This window comes from Fringilla coelebs, assembly GCF_963513975.1.
Source record: "Fringilla coelebs genome assembly, chromosome: 2".
In the NCBI taxonomy this organism is placed as follows: domain Eukaryota; kingdom Metazoa; phylum Chordata; class Aves; order Passeriformes; family Fringillidae; genus Fringilla; species Fringilla coelebs.
In genome coordinates, this window is record NC_140029.1 from 67450144 (window position 1) to 67467720 (window position 17577).

The 17577-nt window shown below is 37.5% G+C and overlaps 1 protein-coding gene across 2 annotated transcripts in view; it reads left to right on the plus strand.

Moving 5' to 3' along the window:
• DCLK1 (doublecortin like kinase 1) overlaps window positions 1-14708 on the plus strand; it is a gene marked incomplete at both ends in the record, with an annotated part of 221169 nt that extends 206461 nt beyond the window's left edge. The window contains 3 exons of one of the 2 annotated variants that reach the window (XM_084201298.1): window positions 149-262; window positions 5862-5935; window positions 14544-14601. In XM_084201298.1, coding sequence (XP_084057424.1) covers window positions 149-262; window positions 5862-5935; window positions 14544-14601 — 246 coding nt within the window. Of the gene's footprint in view, window positions 1-148; window positions 263-5861; window positions 5936-14543 lie in introns of both variants that reach the window. The other variant, XM_084201297.1, reaches the window with a different exon arrangement.
• Window positions 14709-17577: the final 2869 nt, after the last annotated feature.

Consider the following 17577-nt stretch of genomic DNA (forward strand, 5'->3'; position numbering starts at 1 on the left):
TGATGGAGGCAATGGTTGACCCATATCTTAATACAAACATTTTGTAAACTTTTTTCTATATTGATAGGACCTATCAGAATCACCTCACAGTTCCTTCTTTTTTTGGTCTTTCCTCTCTGAAGTTTTATTTTGCTTTATTTATCTGCAGGATGATGGCCTTCCAGAGAATGAACATCAGCTCTCAGTAGCTGGGAAGATAAAGAAGCATTTCAACACAGGTCCTAAGCCGAACAGCACAGCAGCTGGAGTTTCTGTCATAGCAGTAAGCATCTGAAATACACAGATGAAACAGATTTATGTGCCCACCAGATAATTTTGTGTTTGTGACACCAAAAGAGACCAGAGAGGGTTAATATTTAGATAAATGTAGCATTTAATTAATATCAACATAGTTAGACTGGTATCCTGCACAACTTCTCCTTTGATTCTCCTTGTGAGTCACATTGTTAATTAACTGCCCTAGGAGGTATAACTGTACACACAGTACACAGTTCCACATTTTATCAGAAGCTCAGTGGACCTAACACCAATGTAAATTCAACAATTTGAAGTCTAGGATCATGACATTTTACTTGGCAGCTGACTCATTATATGGATTTAGGCCACACAGGGACTGTTGCAGGACAGCACCATTTTAAAATGGAAATTTCTTCAGAATTTAACTGAAAGTCTGTATGGTAGCCTAAGCCTCTCCTCTCTGAAGACATGAAACAGAGCTGTGATGCCTCACCGCTGCCTTCATGGCCAACATGAGTCTAGCCACTTCAGATTTAGCTGGGCAGCAGCATTTTATTGTAGTGCCACACACAGCCTGCTTCCCTGTCAGCAGAAGTATTTAATAGGGTAAAGACTTAATGGAACTTCTTGCTGCCTTCCGTCACATTGCAATTCCAGTGGAGCCATTCCAGGTTTGAACATGTTGCAGTGTCTGAAACAAAGCTTGGCCAGAACTTTGACCAAGCTTTACTGAGATTTCAATGGCATCCTCAGTGCAGCGTACATCACATACAATTGTATTTTTTCCTCGCAGATGAACATGTGTATTGCATATACATGGACACAGGATATATCCAGCATATGAAGAGATTATTCATACTAATGCCATTGAATAGTAACATGCACATCCTTCACATTTTTGATACATCTGCTTGTGTTTGTAAGCTTTCCTTTATTACTCATAGTAATGTGAACACTCCAAAGAGTCACTAAAAATGTGACATGTTAAACGTAACCATTCCCATATCAGTTTACCCAGTGTTCATTCCCAGCTTCCATAAATTGCAGGTGGTGTGACTGCACATGTACACTTTCTTGTACTGTTTCCACTTTCATGTTTCTCAGCTCAGCCCCTCCAGTGTTGAGTTAAATCAGCATGAAATAAATTCAGCTCAGCACATGCAATCTGGCTCACAGGTGTGAAGTGCTTGTGCAGCAAAAAGGATACTCTCTCAAAGTTACTTGGTATAAGTACTAAAATTTTCAAACTGTGCCTCTCTCATGTTTTTTCTTTACTCTTTCCTACCCTGAATGTCCTCAACATGGCAGCAAGTTGTTCCTCATGCTTTTCCTAGATTTTTTCAGTCATCAGCTAACATAGTCAGCATTTATTTATTTTCATTTTTAAGCAATAATACTGCAGCAGCTCTCCCACAACAAAAACATCACATACCCATTGCTCATCTGAACTGCAGGTATGTTCTTTATAGACTAGCTGAAACCGTGTTCCTATTGAATGGACTGCCAGCACGCTTGTCCATGAGAATTACTGCTCAGACCCTCCATGCTAATGACTTCAAAGCTTAAAAGCAAGAAATGATGCCTCTGTCCTCATCCATCCCTTGCCTCCTTTATGTTTTTTATTCCCCTGCCCTCCTTTTTTTTTATTTGCCCCAGTTGCTTTGCCAAGGAATTGTTTGCAGCAGTTTAACACCTGAGTAATGAAAAAGGCACTGTAGTGAATCTGTCCACTGCAAAACATCAGGAAAAATGTGTATGATTAATTATATTCTTAATGAATTTTATTTATTTTTTAGTGTTTGGAAATTTAGCAGATTATTTTTAGAGATCATCTCTGTGGGCAAACTTCATTTTCTGACACAATTGATCCTGCAACTTGGCCTACAAAGTAGAAATGTTTAGAATACTTAGAAGAGACAGGGAAATATAGACCTCTTTAGTGTTTTTGTCATGTTTCGGAATGCTAGATAATTTCCATTTTATGAATAAATTAATTTTGTTTTTACAAAAATAATTTAATATGTAAAAGAAAGCCAAAAGCAGAACAACAATGTCTTTAAATGTTGTTTCTGCATTTGGTAGTCTATTTAATATACATTTGACATGCATGTCACCAGGGTTTTATGTTTGGGAATCTCCCTTTAACTGTGAAATCTCAAATAAGCTAAAATTAAATCGTATTAACAAAGGCTGCTCTAGATTTAGAAATTTCAAAGTATGTATAGATGCTGTAATATATTGTTTGGCACTAAAGACATGCACTAACTATATTTATTATAAAAATACTGGGGGTTTGTGCCTGCCTGTATGTTTACATACTTTTTGAGAGAGTGCTTGTGTATATAATATATAGAATTGCCATCTGTATATTATATAACACATCTATGTCTGTGTTTGTGAAAATGTGTTAATATGTGCTTATATTTCTGCAGCTTAATAGTATGAAAGATAAATATTATCATTATTTTGATATTATAACCCTGTTTTTGTAAGAGCTCGCTAATATGTGGTATTTAGTTCTTAGTTTGTCCTCACATTGGTTTGCTGTGATATTATATGCCTGTTTTCTCCGGTGGTAAAAGTAACACACCTCAAAGATCTCAAGGAGTATTTACCATGTGCACCAATTAAAACTATAATATGAAAATTAAATTCCTAAAGATGTGTCTCTGGTCAGCTTGACTGAAAGGAAGTTTGAAGCTACGTGTGTTTTACATACAACTCCTATGGCTGCTGCTTCCTTCAGCAATGTCCAAATTGCATCGATTCCTTGGTTCAGACCTATGTCTGAGTTATTGATGTGGTAAGCTCAGTAAAAATTGTCTAAAATTGTCTCCGTCTATCCAAGGCAGAGACATCCTACTTCTCGTGCATGTGTCCAGACTTCAAGTTTGTCCACATTTGAAAGGATTCATCAGTTTGGACAAACTACCCTAATGAACATGTGCATGCCTAGCAAAGCAGTTCCTTTGCTGATGTAGTAGAATGATTTCACAAACAAAATTAACTATACGAGCGAAGAGACTTTTCTGTTGATGCAATAATACATCATTAAAAGTTCTGCCAGAGTAACTATGCCAGTTGGGAAAAAATTCCCCTGAACCAACATAGCTTTGCCAGCAAATTTTTAATTGGAGAGCTAGCTTTTAAAACAGCAAGAGAATTAGCAAGTCCCAAAAAAACACTGCTTGCTGATGAGAGACTATGTAGCAGAAATATCACTTTACTCGCCCTGTTCTTAAACTCTTGTCGCAGGCGTTGACTCCCGGTCTCTGTGGGAGACGGTTTGGGCTAGTGCCCTTCAGTCTGTGTCAGAATGGCCACATTACTGTTAAGCATGTGCCAAAATATTTGCAGGATCATGTTTCTCATACAGCTTTTCAATAGTAGTATTTTTTAGTTCTGTGATGGTGATGGTATTTATAAAAGGTACTGCAGTAAAAACATAAAAGCAGGCTTACATTAACTAGCCTCTTTAAAATTTTGGGGTAGATCTTCAGTTCTTCAAGGGTGTAAATTCCATTTATTTTGGTTTGGCCACAAAACATACCCTTGTGCCCTTTAGGCTTCAGTGACAGTGGCTAGAGTGACTAAGAGTGCAAATCGCTTTTTAAGAATGTTTCTGCAGTCCAAAGGTGTGCTGTAATTCCTTGTATGAACCGAGAATTGTTTAATATATGTCCTTGTCTGAAGTGTTAAATCTTAGCCTGTATGTCATCACTTTGGTGCTTGTACTTTTGCCATTGTTAGGACAGAGAAAAAGACTAATGCTAATCTGCTGTTAAGGTTGTATGAGGTCTCTCTCTTGGCAATGGGAGTAAACTGCAGCTGGACGTGCAGAGTAAACAAGTAGAACAGAAAAGGAGAAAAGCTGCTTAGAAAGTTGGTGCAGCTCCCTTCAGCTTACAGGGTCCTGGTTTGGGGGTCCTGGCAATGGGCAGGCGGCGTGTGGGTCACTGCCCGGCAGTCTGCCCATTTTAAAGTAAAAATTACCCATGCCAAGTGGAATTTTTAGCCATGGATTTCTTGGGTGGTGTGGAGGAGTAGCAAAGCCTAGCCTGTGAGTTTTGCTTAAAGTTTTAAAGCTGAACCTGTGTCTCGGCTATCCTTTCACATCTATTGTCTGTGTTGTCCTGGGGTCATTTTCCACAGTCGGGTTTCTCATGACAGGATTTCCACACCACCAGAATTGTTTCAGCTCTTGTTAGGGAGCGGCTTTCCCCGTTTTCTCTGAATAAATTTTTGGATATTCAGTTTTAGGGCAATATTTTTGATCTGCTTTTTAGGAAAACATCCCTTTTGTGTGTTTTATGTGCAGCATACAAGGAAGCCAGTAGATGGCAATAGCAGACCAGTGTAGTTAAGCCAACACAAATTTAGGTACAAGGTTCCCATGGTTTTAAACAGGAAACATGATTTAAATAATTCTAAATAAGATAAAAGAGGCATTGTCTTAACAAAAAAGAATAAATTATTAAATTCTACACTTGCAGGGGAGTCATCAAAAAAAAGTTAAATTTGCAGTTAGTTCCTAACTCCCCTTTAAGTGGTTGGTACCTGGAAATGTTGAACTGCTATTCTGAATTTAGAATTAGAAACTGTTATCAGTATTGGAAATATATGCCACACTCTTATTGAAGCCCAAAATGGCCTTTTCCCTTCATGGAGAAAAAATTTGAAAACCATTGCAACAGTTTTAGAGCAGTTAGAGTGTCTCTGTCAAGATTTTTTCCCCCCAAATTTGTATGTAATTCAGTTAAATTATGTTTCTAGCGTCTGTTAGTGCAGCACAGAAGGGTTAGGGAAAAGAACACATTTTCTTTGTTCCTATGCACATGATTTTGGTAATGATAAACTAAACTTGAAAGATCTGTAGTCCTTAAGTAATATCACCAGCACAATTTCCTGGACACAATGTTAAGTTCATTTCCATTTTGACTTTAATTGGTGCAATTTTAAACCAAATAGTTTTGTACTGTTATCTTTTTGAGCATGAGGTGTAAGCTGAAATGATAAACAATGTTATTCATGAGTCTGAGTAGTCCTACTCTCCAAGGTTAACGCATTTTTAGAAATGAATTACCATGATTGATGGGGTATCAAAACCTGATTCTTTTCATCTTTACACATTCCATGATTATGAAGCAGTCTAATTTAAGCCTTGTGTAGTCTGTCTAGCCTGCTCCTTGTGATGGTTGCACTGCATTTAATTTTTTAAAAATTATTATTTTTGAACTTCTCAGTTTAATTGCAAAAGATAATATTCTATTACTGGTATGTGCAACTTAAAAGGGCACTACTGTCTTTGGAGGTAACGAGATATTTCAGACTTTTAGATGAATGCATTATGCATTAACTAACGGATTTGCAAACTCCATTTTAGTTTGAATAAATTGGCTTCTAATTTGGCAAGACCAAATCTAGAATTAGTATCTTTTTATTTTATTTCTTCACTTTTTTTTTTTTTTTTTCCTTTTTCCTCTGAGGTACATAGCTTTAGGATGTTAGATAAGAGTGAAAGTGAAAACAGTAAATATGCACTAAATAAGGAACAGCTTGCTCTGGAGTCTGAATTCTCTAGCCTAATGTCGATCCACTGAGTTGCCCCATTTCTCTCTGCTCAGCTGGACCACGGGTTTACCATCAAGAGATCAGGGTCTTTGGACTACTACCAACAACCAGGAATGTATTGGATAAGGTATGAGATGGTGCAGCGCCAACAGTCAGTGTTTCCATGGCAACGTGCTGGCAGTCTCCATTAACCAGTTCCTTCAGTGGATAAACATGCTTTTTGATTTGTTATCCGGTCCATATGCTGCTTTATCAGTTTCGTTTTAATCTTGATTGAGATGCCACACCCCCTCATTCCCTTTCCTCACCCATCCCTCACACCCACATTGCCAGCTTTCTCTCCATCGCACATGCTCAGTATCGATCTCCCCTATAGTTAAAAGGACAGTGTATATAGAAAATCTACAGATATGCTGAAGTACGCACCCTCCCCCTCCCTTCTGCTTGTTAAGGCATCCGCTTCCCCTGTGCTCCTGTTTCAAAACACACGGAGCAGCAACAGGCTCTCAGCATATATTTTCCTCTTTTTCCATGCGAGATGTGGAGCTATATACTGTCATTTTAAACCCACTAAACACAATCCTTACCTTAGATTGAACAATGCATTTGCATAACGCGGGCATAGAAACTCTCCCAAGTTCACTGAAATACAATGCATTGTATGTGCTGGTAAGCTTGTGTTTCTAACAATGCATTCCTTCTCTTTTCTTTTTGAAACCCTTCTGATACCTATTTATTTTGGTTTGATTTTTTTTTTTAATATTGCATGAGTCTCTTGAATATATTTTTCCTCATTGTGTAACTGTTCCAGGGTTGTCATTAGCTGGCTTAACCTGTATGATAAAATGGGGCTCTGGGTGGGATGGGCTTATTCTGGAGTGGGGGAAAGGTGGTTTCCAGGTCTGATAGCCCACGAGAGGCCCACACACCTCCTCAGTAAATCCAGAGTACTGGAGTTTCCACCAAGTGGTTACTTGCTGTCTTTTTCCTTATTACTCACGAGACCTACATTTTGATAGCTGGAGAAATTTTTATAAGTTTACTGTGGGGCCTGTGTTTTCTAACACTGCCTTTAAAAACTTGTCTGTGAGGGGTTTGTAAAATCTCAGCAAAGTAACCACCTTAGCAAAACAGCAGAGATGGTCACTGTGAATGTTTCCAGTAAAGTAAAACTCCCACCCTGGATCATTTCACCAAGTGCATGGATCGGGCGGCAGCACGCTTTCCATAAAACCTAACGGTTCCCTGAGCACACACGGAGGGCTAAGTAGTTTCTGATATGGATGTTCTGGGGAAAGTAAAACAAAACAACCCAAACCCAAAAATAAGCCTATTTTTCAGGCAAAAAGTAGAAAATCAATCCTATTCATGAGTTGAACGCTGGCTAGCAAAAATTGAGAAAGACTCACTCCGAGTGCTGAGTGCTGGAGTGCAGCAGTACCTGTAATTCATCCAATTCCACCCTCCCGTACTTGTAGCAGAAGCTACAAACCTGCTGTGACCTGCAAGGGCAGAGCAAAACCTGCTGATCAGTCTTGTCCCTTGGCCTCCTTCTTCATGCTCCTTGGTTTTGGAGAAGGGGGAATGGGACCTGAGTACCCAGCTTTAGATGACTGTGGGTTTGATAGTATTAGAGGAATTTTCGGTCAAGTAGAACTTTGATGAAGAGTTGCAAATTTAATGCCTGGTCTGTAAAATAGCGGGGAAGATCACATGAGCTTTATATATCTTCCTGGAGGTTAATTGCTATCCATGGTCAGTATACACTCTTTCTCTGATTTACGTTTTTTAATTTTACATTAAAAAAAAAAAAAAAAAAACAAGCAATGAAAGTCTTTTCATTTGCTATACATAATATTTGGATCTTTTAAAACCCCTGGTTCAGGGGGAGCAGATCACCAGAAACAGGAGCCTGTCAGAAAAGTGAACATCTCAGATTGGCCTTGACTCAGTTTAACTGCATAGCTCAGGTTTTGAAACAAATCATATGCATTTTTGGAGAGGTAGAGGGGAAGGCTCTAAGTCTTCGACTTGGTAAATAAATAAAGCTATTAAAAAAAAAAAGGTTATTTGACTAAAGCACCAGTAATGGCTGCTATCAGCATACAAAATGACACATCCCTGAATAATGGGCTGGAGCAGATGGGCGATAATCTCTCTTATTCATACACAAACTGCTCTGTTTTCCAGCTGGGGGCAGTAACAACAATGTTTATAATTAGGGTTTTCTAAACTGTGCACCGAGTGTGGAAAGGCAAATTGGGAGATCAGGGCTCCTAGGCGTGGATGCTTAATTAGGAAATCCTCTGCGAGGAGGTACAGTGGACCAAGCACTGCCTTGTGTTTGGGCCTCTCTCATCTCCCAGAAACATGCAGCTGTTGTTGTGACCAACATTTTCGTCTAAATAAAATCATTTTCATGTAGTAAGTGTTTAGTTTTTAGTAGTGCAGATGCAAAGCATATGAAAAGGTTCATCAATTCATGTCTATAAAACAAATAATTTATCACGGGCACATGAAAATTAATCTGAATTCACAAGTACAGAGAAAAATGAAACCATGTCTCAGGGATAATGTAATTCTCCCTTTGTTAGTGTTAAACTACTTGTTTCTTCTGCGCTCCTCTTTTAGTTTTTATCTGTATTTTCTAGAAGTCTTCTAAAATAATTTCAAAATTGCATGATTTCCTCCTTCAATGGCCAGAAAACCTTGTCCTTTCTCTGCCTAAAAGACTTCTGTTTTAAAAGTTCTTCAAAATCCTAATTTTTCTGAGCATATTCTGCATCTTCTTTTATTCCCTTTCAGTGGGATAATACATGCAGAAGTGACATGATTTTTTACATACAGCAGGAGTTGTAGCTGGCATGAGCTATAATGCCTGGAAGATCTTTCACAGTTCCTTGAATATGAGGATCTAGGAAAACACAGGGCCCAAATCAGCAAAATCATTTGGAGCCCAGACTAATACATGTTTTAAAACAAATCCACCAAATGTTGTTGGAACATCAGCCCTGCAATCAGAAGTGCAGCAAAGGCCAAAGCAGCGTCAGTACGGGACAAGTCTTGGAGGTCCCAGTTAAAACCTGAAGATTGGGCTGATTTAGAATATCAAAGGAGCACCAGAGTGGTTGCATCCAACAGAATATTAGTATAAAATGTCAGTATGTGTAGTACATATATTATATTAGTATAGAATATTAGGGTGTGTTATTTTCCATATATCCAAGACACTAAAAAAGCAAAATGGGCAAAATAAAATCCAGGAAGTGTATGGAAAAGTCATTAAGGATGTACCTATATAATGAGAATAGAAAGGAGATGAGTTATATTGGATGCTTAACAAAATTATCAGTCTAGTCAGTATTAAATTCATAAATAATAGATTTTTAAAATATAGTTCTCACTGTCACAGTTAAAAATATATCTAAATAGCTCATTTGAAAACCCGTAATTCCATCCTCTGTGTTTGGTTCCTAGTTCACATTACTTTGCATCTGTCGAGTTACTTATGCCTGTCCCAAGTGGATACAACACACTTTCAAGTCAAAAGTTGCAGCCAGATATCTTGGTGATGGGACAAGGAAGCTGGGAATCAGGCTTGCTATCTGTAAAGTGCCGTTTTTATTAACATAAAACCCTCTGTAAACTGAATATTGGTAAATACAGGCAGATACCTAAAATAATTTAAAATATCTTCTCCCAATCTTTGAGTAAAAAACCCACAACTGATTTACAAACTATAAATAAAATTCACTCATGCAAACAACTTGGCACTAACTCTCTTCCACATGTAATTGAAACCAGCTGAGGAATCGTGTCTCTAAAAAGGGGGACGTCAAAAAGTAAACACAAACTTAAACACAGCAAGATGAATTCCACAGTTATGTATATAGAATACTTGTCTTTGTGTTCACTCACCAATACAGTAGAAAGCATATATCAAGTTGATTTGTTTTTCTTTCTTTTTTACTTTCATTTTAGCTAAATTTCATGTCGGAAGTTACACGGTGTGCTGAAGCATCAGGCTTTTGTATTTGGAGGTCTTGGTTCAAATCCACTCGATTAATTTGTCCCCTCGATGTGGTCATTTGCACATCTCCAAATCACCGTGTAACTTGACTTAGTTATACCTTGTGCCTGAGGGACTGAAAATACCATGAGTGTCTTGCTCCTGGACTGAGGTGCATTGCTAAGTTTGAAGTACTCTCAAAAAAGTGTCTTGATTCATGAATCAATCACACTTATATATATATATACACACATATATAAAAATATATATAGTGTATATATAAAATATATATGTATATATATATATAACCTGAGAAACCCATGGAAAAGAAATTTTTAATAAGATGAGACTGAAGGGCTGCCTGGCTTGTGCCACAAGCAATGTTTAATGGCCATTTTTACAGCAAGGAAACCTGTCAGCATATAAAGGTCACTAGCCAGAAGTTTAAGGAAATCAGATAAACTTATCTAGGTGTGAGCATTTAAATGTGTGTATAAAACTGTGGATATAAAAGAATGTACTGGAAGAAAAAATACCAGTGTTTCAATACATAGATTCATCTAATTCCACATGCTAAACAAAGCTTCATGAAAATTGCTAACAAATTGCAACTATGCTCCTGCAGAATAAAAGCAAGCAAAGGGAAGCGTTTCTTGGATTAATGTGTGAACAGCTGCATCCCCAGTTTAGTCTCCTGGCTGGTATGAATAATGTATGGACTAAGAGGCAAAATACACATTAATGTTCTTTTATTAATGAAACTAATATATATCTATATTTGGTGGCCAGCAGTAAATTAAGGCAAGTGAAAAGAATAACAGTCACTGCTCACTTTCATAAAATTCAGTTACTTTAATCCAGTAATTACTGACCTGACAGAAAATATCAGCCCACAGCTAAAATAAGGCTCTTCCCATTGCAAATCCACCACATATATCAAAGCGGTTGTAGTTTTTGAAAATCTGTTCATAAATACACAGTGCAGTGTTTTCCAAGATAAAAAATACATTTGCATGGCTCATGAGTCCTGTAACTTCAAGTGGTAGAAATCAGGATGAAGACACTCCTTAAGGAAAAATCCTGGAAAAATGCTAACTGCACCTTAATATGTCAGTGACAGAAACAATGATTTTAAAATAATGCTCTGTTACTACAAATTACATGCATTTCCAAGAATGGCTTGGTAACCGTTTGGTACTGGGTGTCAGGATTACTAAATGTTGATGCAAAATACATTAGTTCTTAATGAAGTACTTCAGACCCATCACCACCAAATTATTAGAAGCAATCCACTTATCTTCTGCTGGATAAGAAGCTCTACATTTTCTCATGTGGATTGCAGGGGGGCAGCTGCATATCTTCAATAAGAATGCTGTCTTTACATTTTTGTTGCCATTACTCTCATAGAGTGCTCAAAGTTCTCAGTCTCTAACCTAGAGCCAGGAAAAATAAAATGTCAAAATGTGATAATGAAAATCTGGGACTTGCAGCCCTGTGAAGCATAAGTGCACTTCAGATCCTCCTATTATTTATTGAAAGAGTAGCTTGAAGTAGAAATGTCCTGGAAATCTATAATGGACTGGTTCCTGCACCGGCAAACCACCCAGATGAACAGCAGGTGAAAGAATACATCTGTTAAACCAAGGCAATGTGTATAAGAGGCCTTTGTTACAAAAACGTCATTGATAATGAAAATGCTGATTTTTGGACTATGTCCATGTGCACAAGAAAGTACAGTAGGTGAAAATCACACTCACAAAATGCAGTCAATACTCACATGTATCTATCCTACCATCTTCTCTGCGTTCCAAAGGATGGATCTATCATATTTTAAAATTCTTTCATGGTAAAAAGTAACAGTGACATCATTAAATGAAAAATAGCATTTTTGCAGAACACAGAGCCACCATGCCATCAGCAGTGTCTTACACACTGGAAGTGTCAAATGTTATTGGAACATTGGGCAAAATGAGCCTTTTCTTGCAAGTGCTATAGGGCCTGAGCACCCTGAGGCCAGAAGTGCCCCATTTCACAGTTCTGACATGCTAAACACCAAACATTAGAATATGACCTGTGTATTTTTGCTCTCACTAGATAAATACTGACCTCTTTGACTCTCTGTGGCTTTGTAACTTTTTATTCAATAAGCTCTTTGGGTAAGAAAGGCTCTGGATGTCTCTCAGCCCAGGAGAGTAACCACAATAATGCCCCGGACTCTAGAAATATGTCTTTACAAAGACTGATTAGACCAAATCCAGGGCAAACACTCGATAAAAATGTAAAGAAAGTAACAAAATATCTCAGGAAGTTTCTGAAGGGTCAGGAAGCCAGAAATATTTGGCCCTACAAACTACAGCAGCATAAGGTGCTAGTTTAGATGAGACCATCATGGGGTTTTTGCTTAATCTTTTATTATTGAGGGAGTGGTTTTATGTATATTTAAACAAATAGATTTAAAGATGAGTCTCTAAAGCTTTTCCAACAATCATAGAAATATAATATCTTGGGTTTTATTTTTACAGACATCTTTGAAAAGATGTTCTGGTACCTACTTATCTTTGTTCTTTATAAAAAGCAATATCCTAAAACCCCAATTTTCTTATACATTCCCTTATGTGTCAGTTATCTAAATTTAAATGCCTTCAGATTTTGCATATACATTTGCCATTCCCATATAGTAGGTTTTAAAAATAAATTCTCAATTTAATACAAGTATTTTTATGAATTCAACAAGAGATGTTTAAATTTCTCAGGGGAGAGTATCTATTACCACAGGGTGATGTGATGTGGTTTAAACTTTAAATAAATGCTTATTTCCTGTAAGCATAAAAAAAATCCTTTAAATGGAAATCTGTATTTTATAGAGTGGTAATATATGCCATTCTTTTCAATTTTCACACAAAATTACATACTCTAAGCAGTATATTCACTGCGTGTAAAAGATCTAGGTATTCTTCTGTTTCACATTAAAAATAATCAAAAACTGAATTGGTTCAAGGCTAAGAAACATAGAAGGCATTGAAAATACTAATTAGAGCTCTTAACCAAAAGATAGCAGTAAACAAAAAAAAGGCAGATGCAAAGTGTTGTATTTGGTAGCAATTATTATTTAAAATATAGGGGTGAACTTTTCAAAGTGGATCACTTTACCCTTTTAAAGTAGTGCTATATGGTTTCTAGACACAAAAATAATCATTCAGCAATATAGTCTAACTAAATCCATTTGCTATAATAGTTCTGTATTCCTGTCCATCTTTCTGTCTCTGTTACATCATTATTGAATGCTGGTTGCATTATTTGAAAGCATGGATTGCTATAATGCTATTCTGCACCAGTATGATGGATTTAGTTTTCATTTAAGTCTCAAAAATATGTTGGCTATAAATACATCTCTGCTCTCCTGTGAGGCTCACACTGTAACTGGTAAATTTTTTAGAGAAATCAGTCATGCATATCTTAAGAGAATACAATAAGTCCTTTGAAGCAGAAAAACCTTTTGGCTGCATTCCTTTAAATAGACCTTTTCATTATAGGGACAAATTTTACAAGCTCTATGAGTGAAACCTATTTGGTTCTCAAAGTTATCTTTTTCCAGTGCCATGATCAGATACTTGGTTGCATTTTGTATGTCATCTTACTGGTCACCTGCCTTTTCCCATTTTGCTTTTTCCAAAACAGTCATGAGCTGGGATTTAAGGGGGCAGCTCTGCTTCAGAAGCAGCTAACCATGTGTCAAAGTGCTCTTGCTGAATCAAGGCCATCCTGTTGAACTTATAATTTTACAGTGATTTCAGGGACTGCAGTCTAAGATCTCATAATCAAGAAGACAGCAAAACCCAGTCCTGTGCTTGAAGCTGATAGTCAGACTAGGGCTACCCTTACTAGGGTTGAAGTTTCACCTCGTAAATGTGCCAGAAAAGCAGAAGAAAGAATGTGGCTAGAAGTTACAGCCATCTTATTAAGAATTGCATTCTCAATAATGGCAGAATGATCAAAAGTTAATGCCCATCAAGTAAATATTGCTCTTTCCCATTCCTGGATACCTTAGCTAGCCATGGATAAAATTAGCAGAGTACTGAATTCAGTAGACCTTGGTTAACAGGAAGAGACAATGTGGTCAGGCTGAACAGGTCTTTCGGTCAGAGCTCTTCAGCGTTCTCCCTAAGAACATCCATTGAGCGGCATGATGTGTCAAGGAGCTGGGCTAGCTCCCTTCGGTGTTTGTTTTTCTCTCTTGTCTGACAACTTCATCACAATCCATCTTTGTTAGCTGATTGCACTGACTTGAACACGGGTGAGTGTGTATCAGCCTTCATTAGGTCAAATCAAAGACAAGTGTACATCTCTGCCTTGCCTGTAGAAACAGATTTATACTTTGAGAAGGATGGGGGGAAGGTCACTTGGTATTTGGCTTGAAATTTGATCCTGTTAAAGGATGAAATTAATAACATCCAGAAGTAGAACATATGGCATCCATATATATGGCACTGTATCTGCTTGATGATGTCACGCTACCTCTTAAGGTTTGGGAAATGCACTTTTTAAAGTGTTTAGCTATGTTGTGGGCTCAACCTTTCAGACCTGACTGAGACAGAGCAGGCTTAATTTGGTCTGAACATTTATTATCCCTGGTATTTGAAGGCCACATAAAGCCTCATGGTTTTCATTATCTTTGCGTTTCACACACAGCCTAATTTCATTTATTCTTATTTTATGCCCCTGCCAGACCACCGCTCTTGATAAGGAGAGGCAGGTTTTCCGACGAAGACGCAACCAGGATGTGAGGGGACGTTACAAGGCTCAGCAAGCTCCACCCGAACTCAACTCCGAATCGGAAGACTATTCACCAAGTTCCTCCGAGACTGTTCGCTCACCTAACTCACCCTTTTAATAAAACACTTTTTCTCAAAAGCCTTGGCTTTAACCCTTTGAGACCCTGAAACTACTTCAGGCCTGTGTGGAGTGAATACTGCTGATCTATCCGGCAATAAAAGCTGGGATGGTGGAACACAAAAGGGTGCTCACAGAATCTTTGTAAGAATAATTTCCTAATTGATTGAAATACTTGTTCTCTGTTTAGATTGCAACTTGCTGCTAATAAGATCCTCAAAGGGTTAAGGCTATTTTGCTTTTTTATTTAAAGATAGAAGCAGTGAATGTTTTCATCAGTGGAGCTAGGAACTGCAGTATGTAATTTTAGCACATGTTAACCCTCTGAGTAAATGATCACCTTAAATCTTCACAACCCATATTAGGGTTTTATTCTGGCTTTTTTGCTTTTATACGCACATATCTTTTATAGTATCCTGAAGTTCCTTGCCTGTTTCTGGCCAAAAATATATCAAATGTACTATTGCTTAGAAATTATAAATATAGGCTTAAAAATGAAAATAAAATTAAACAAATGGTATCTTCTGCAGCAGCTCATTCCAAACCTGCATTGTATTTCCACACAGAGTGACTGTTATTGGAGGATATGATGCAGGGCTAAATGGGAAATTCAGTTTAGGTCATTCTCATGGTTTACAGAAGATGACATGATGGTGGCCACAAAAGATTGCTTCCATATAGTTTGCTGCTAATGATAATGTCGAGTTTTGGGAAATTGCTTGAGGACACGTTCTGCCATGTAGAAGTATATAATGATCTAGTTGAGAAGTTCCTGGTTCCTTTGCATCACGTTCAGGAGTGCACAGGCATCCTCTCAGCATGACCTGGTTATACCGGCAGAGCCATTTAAAAAGATTAACACTGATGAGCATTACCCTTTAAATAGCTAGAGTGCTTCTAAATCGGGGAAAATGTAAGTCATTTAATATATATGTAAAGCCTAAACAGAAATAGCAGAAGTTTTGTCTTTAGAATGGAGAAACTAAAAATGATTCACCAGTTTTATTTGTAATATTTAATAAAATGGGCATTTACACAGAGTATATATATATTACTGGTTTGTTAAAACCTCAAGACAACATTATAGCTTTTTATTTGACCATTATCATAAAGTTGGCTTCCACAGAAATATTACAGTGTGTAGACTTTTGCTTCAGATGTGATAATTTGGAAAAAAAAAAAAAAGATGGCTCAGAATTTCACTTGAATGAAAGAAACAACTTTCAAAATCCTGTTCTAAAATAAAAAACATTGTGAAATTTATAGTTTCTCTTATTGCTCACATAAAATGGAAGTTTTCTTCTCTAAAGTTAAAGTTTTCTCACAGTGTTTTTTAAAAGTCACGTGGTTTCCTTTCTCTCTTTCTCTCTCTCCTCCTTAACCTTGCCCTTTATCTTACCTTTATTCTTTCTTCCATCCTTTTTCTTTCCTGTTGTACAGCCAGAAGTATCAATATACCACCCAAAATGACATGCAGGTATTCTCAGCTTTCTGGGAAGTATAAATAAATTTTTCAGGAGCAGGGCAAGTTGCCCACAGTATCGCTGCCATTCGGAGTGGTGTTTGTTCACGGAACTGTCCCTATGAGCAGTTGTGGAGCCAATGTGTGCCTGCAGCTGGTGGGGGCTAGTGTAAAGCTCTTTGCACTTCTAGGTGGAAGTATCAGTTGAACTGTAGTTCAAGAAACATTGCAATTCTGTTTCTCCGCCCTATGGAGTGCATCTTTCATTGCCTCAGACGTGAAAATTTATACATTGAAAGCTTTGAAGACTTTAAGCACAGGAATTTAATCTTGTGGATCTTCACACAAGTGGTATAAGTATTCCATGTACTTTTTTTTTTTTTAATCTACCTGATATTGATGATCTAGAAGTGAGATATTTAGTAGAAATTAATTCTCCAGACTTCCTGGGTAATACAGAGAGATAAGCATTCCAGGTTTGATTCATCTCACCTGACATGGGCACACAATTTAGGCAGGAGTCATGTTTTAATTAGCCTATTGGTCTCACTCCATCAACTGTAGAAGGAACTGCTGGTAGAGGCTTACATCAGACACCAACTTCAGATTGTGAGTTTACTAGAAAGTCATCTAAGCCATCAGGAGACATCTCTGAATGCATGCCCATGGGCAGAAGGCCTGTCTAAGGCCTCAGTTACTCTGTCTGGAACCTGAGTAACAACATTTTAAAGCAAGTGAAGCAAATAAGAGAACTCCATTGGGGCAGGAGGTGAAGGGACAAAGGAACTACAGTACAAAAGTTCTCAGATTTTAGGTTTTGGGAAAGGTTGTATCTGTGTATCAGATCCTTCACTATAACCACCCAACCCTCAACTCATTGTGGAGAGAAGATGCTCAGTAGATAGGGAGCAACCACTGTCATTTTAGTGGTTGTAATTTCGTCATTTTGGATGGGACAAGGATTTTTTTCCGAAAGGATCAAAACCTCAGTCAAGATAAAGCCTTCCTTGCCACTTACCTACCCTAATTTACAGTAGGTCAGAATCTGGCACAAGTTTGACCAGCACTGACCTTCCCACATTTTATCACAGCCTTCCCTTTAGAAGAGATGCAGCTCAGCCATGTAAATGTAAGACATACATGCGGTAATAAAAAAGTGTCCATTAATACCACATGCTCCTTGACTGTTGTGAAAATTTGGCAGTCTTAAACCAAAGGCCAATGTTCATTCTTCTTAATTAGAGAGGGAAGTCAGAAGAAAAAAAAAATATGTTTCACCTTATGCATGAGAAATATTATTCAAAAACCCATCTGGGATTTTCCTATCACATTTTCTTTGCTTTGGAATACAGAGTTATCATTAAAATAAGATGTTTGGCTCCTTCATCTTAGACCATCTTGTATTACT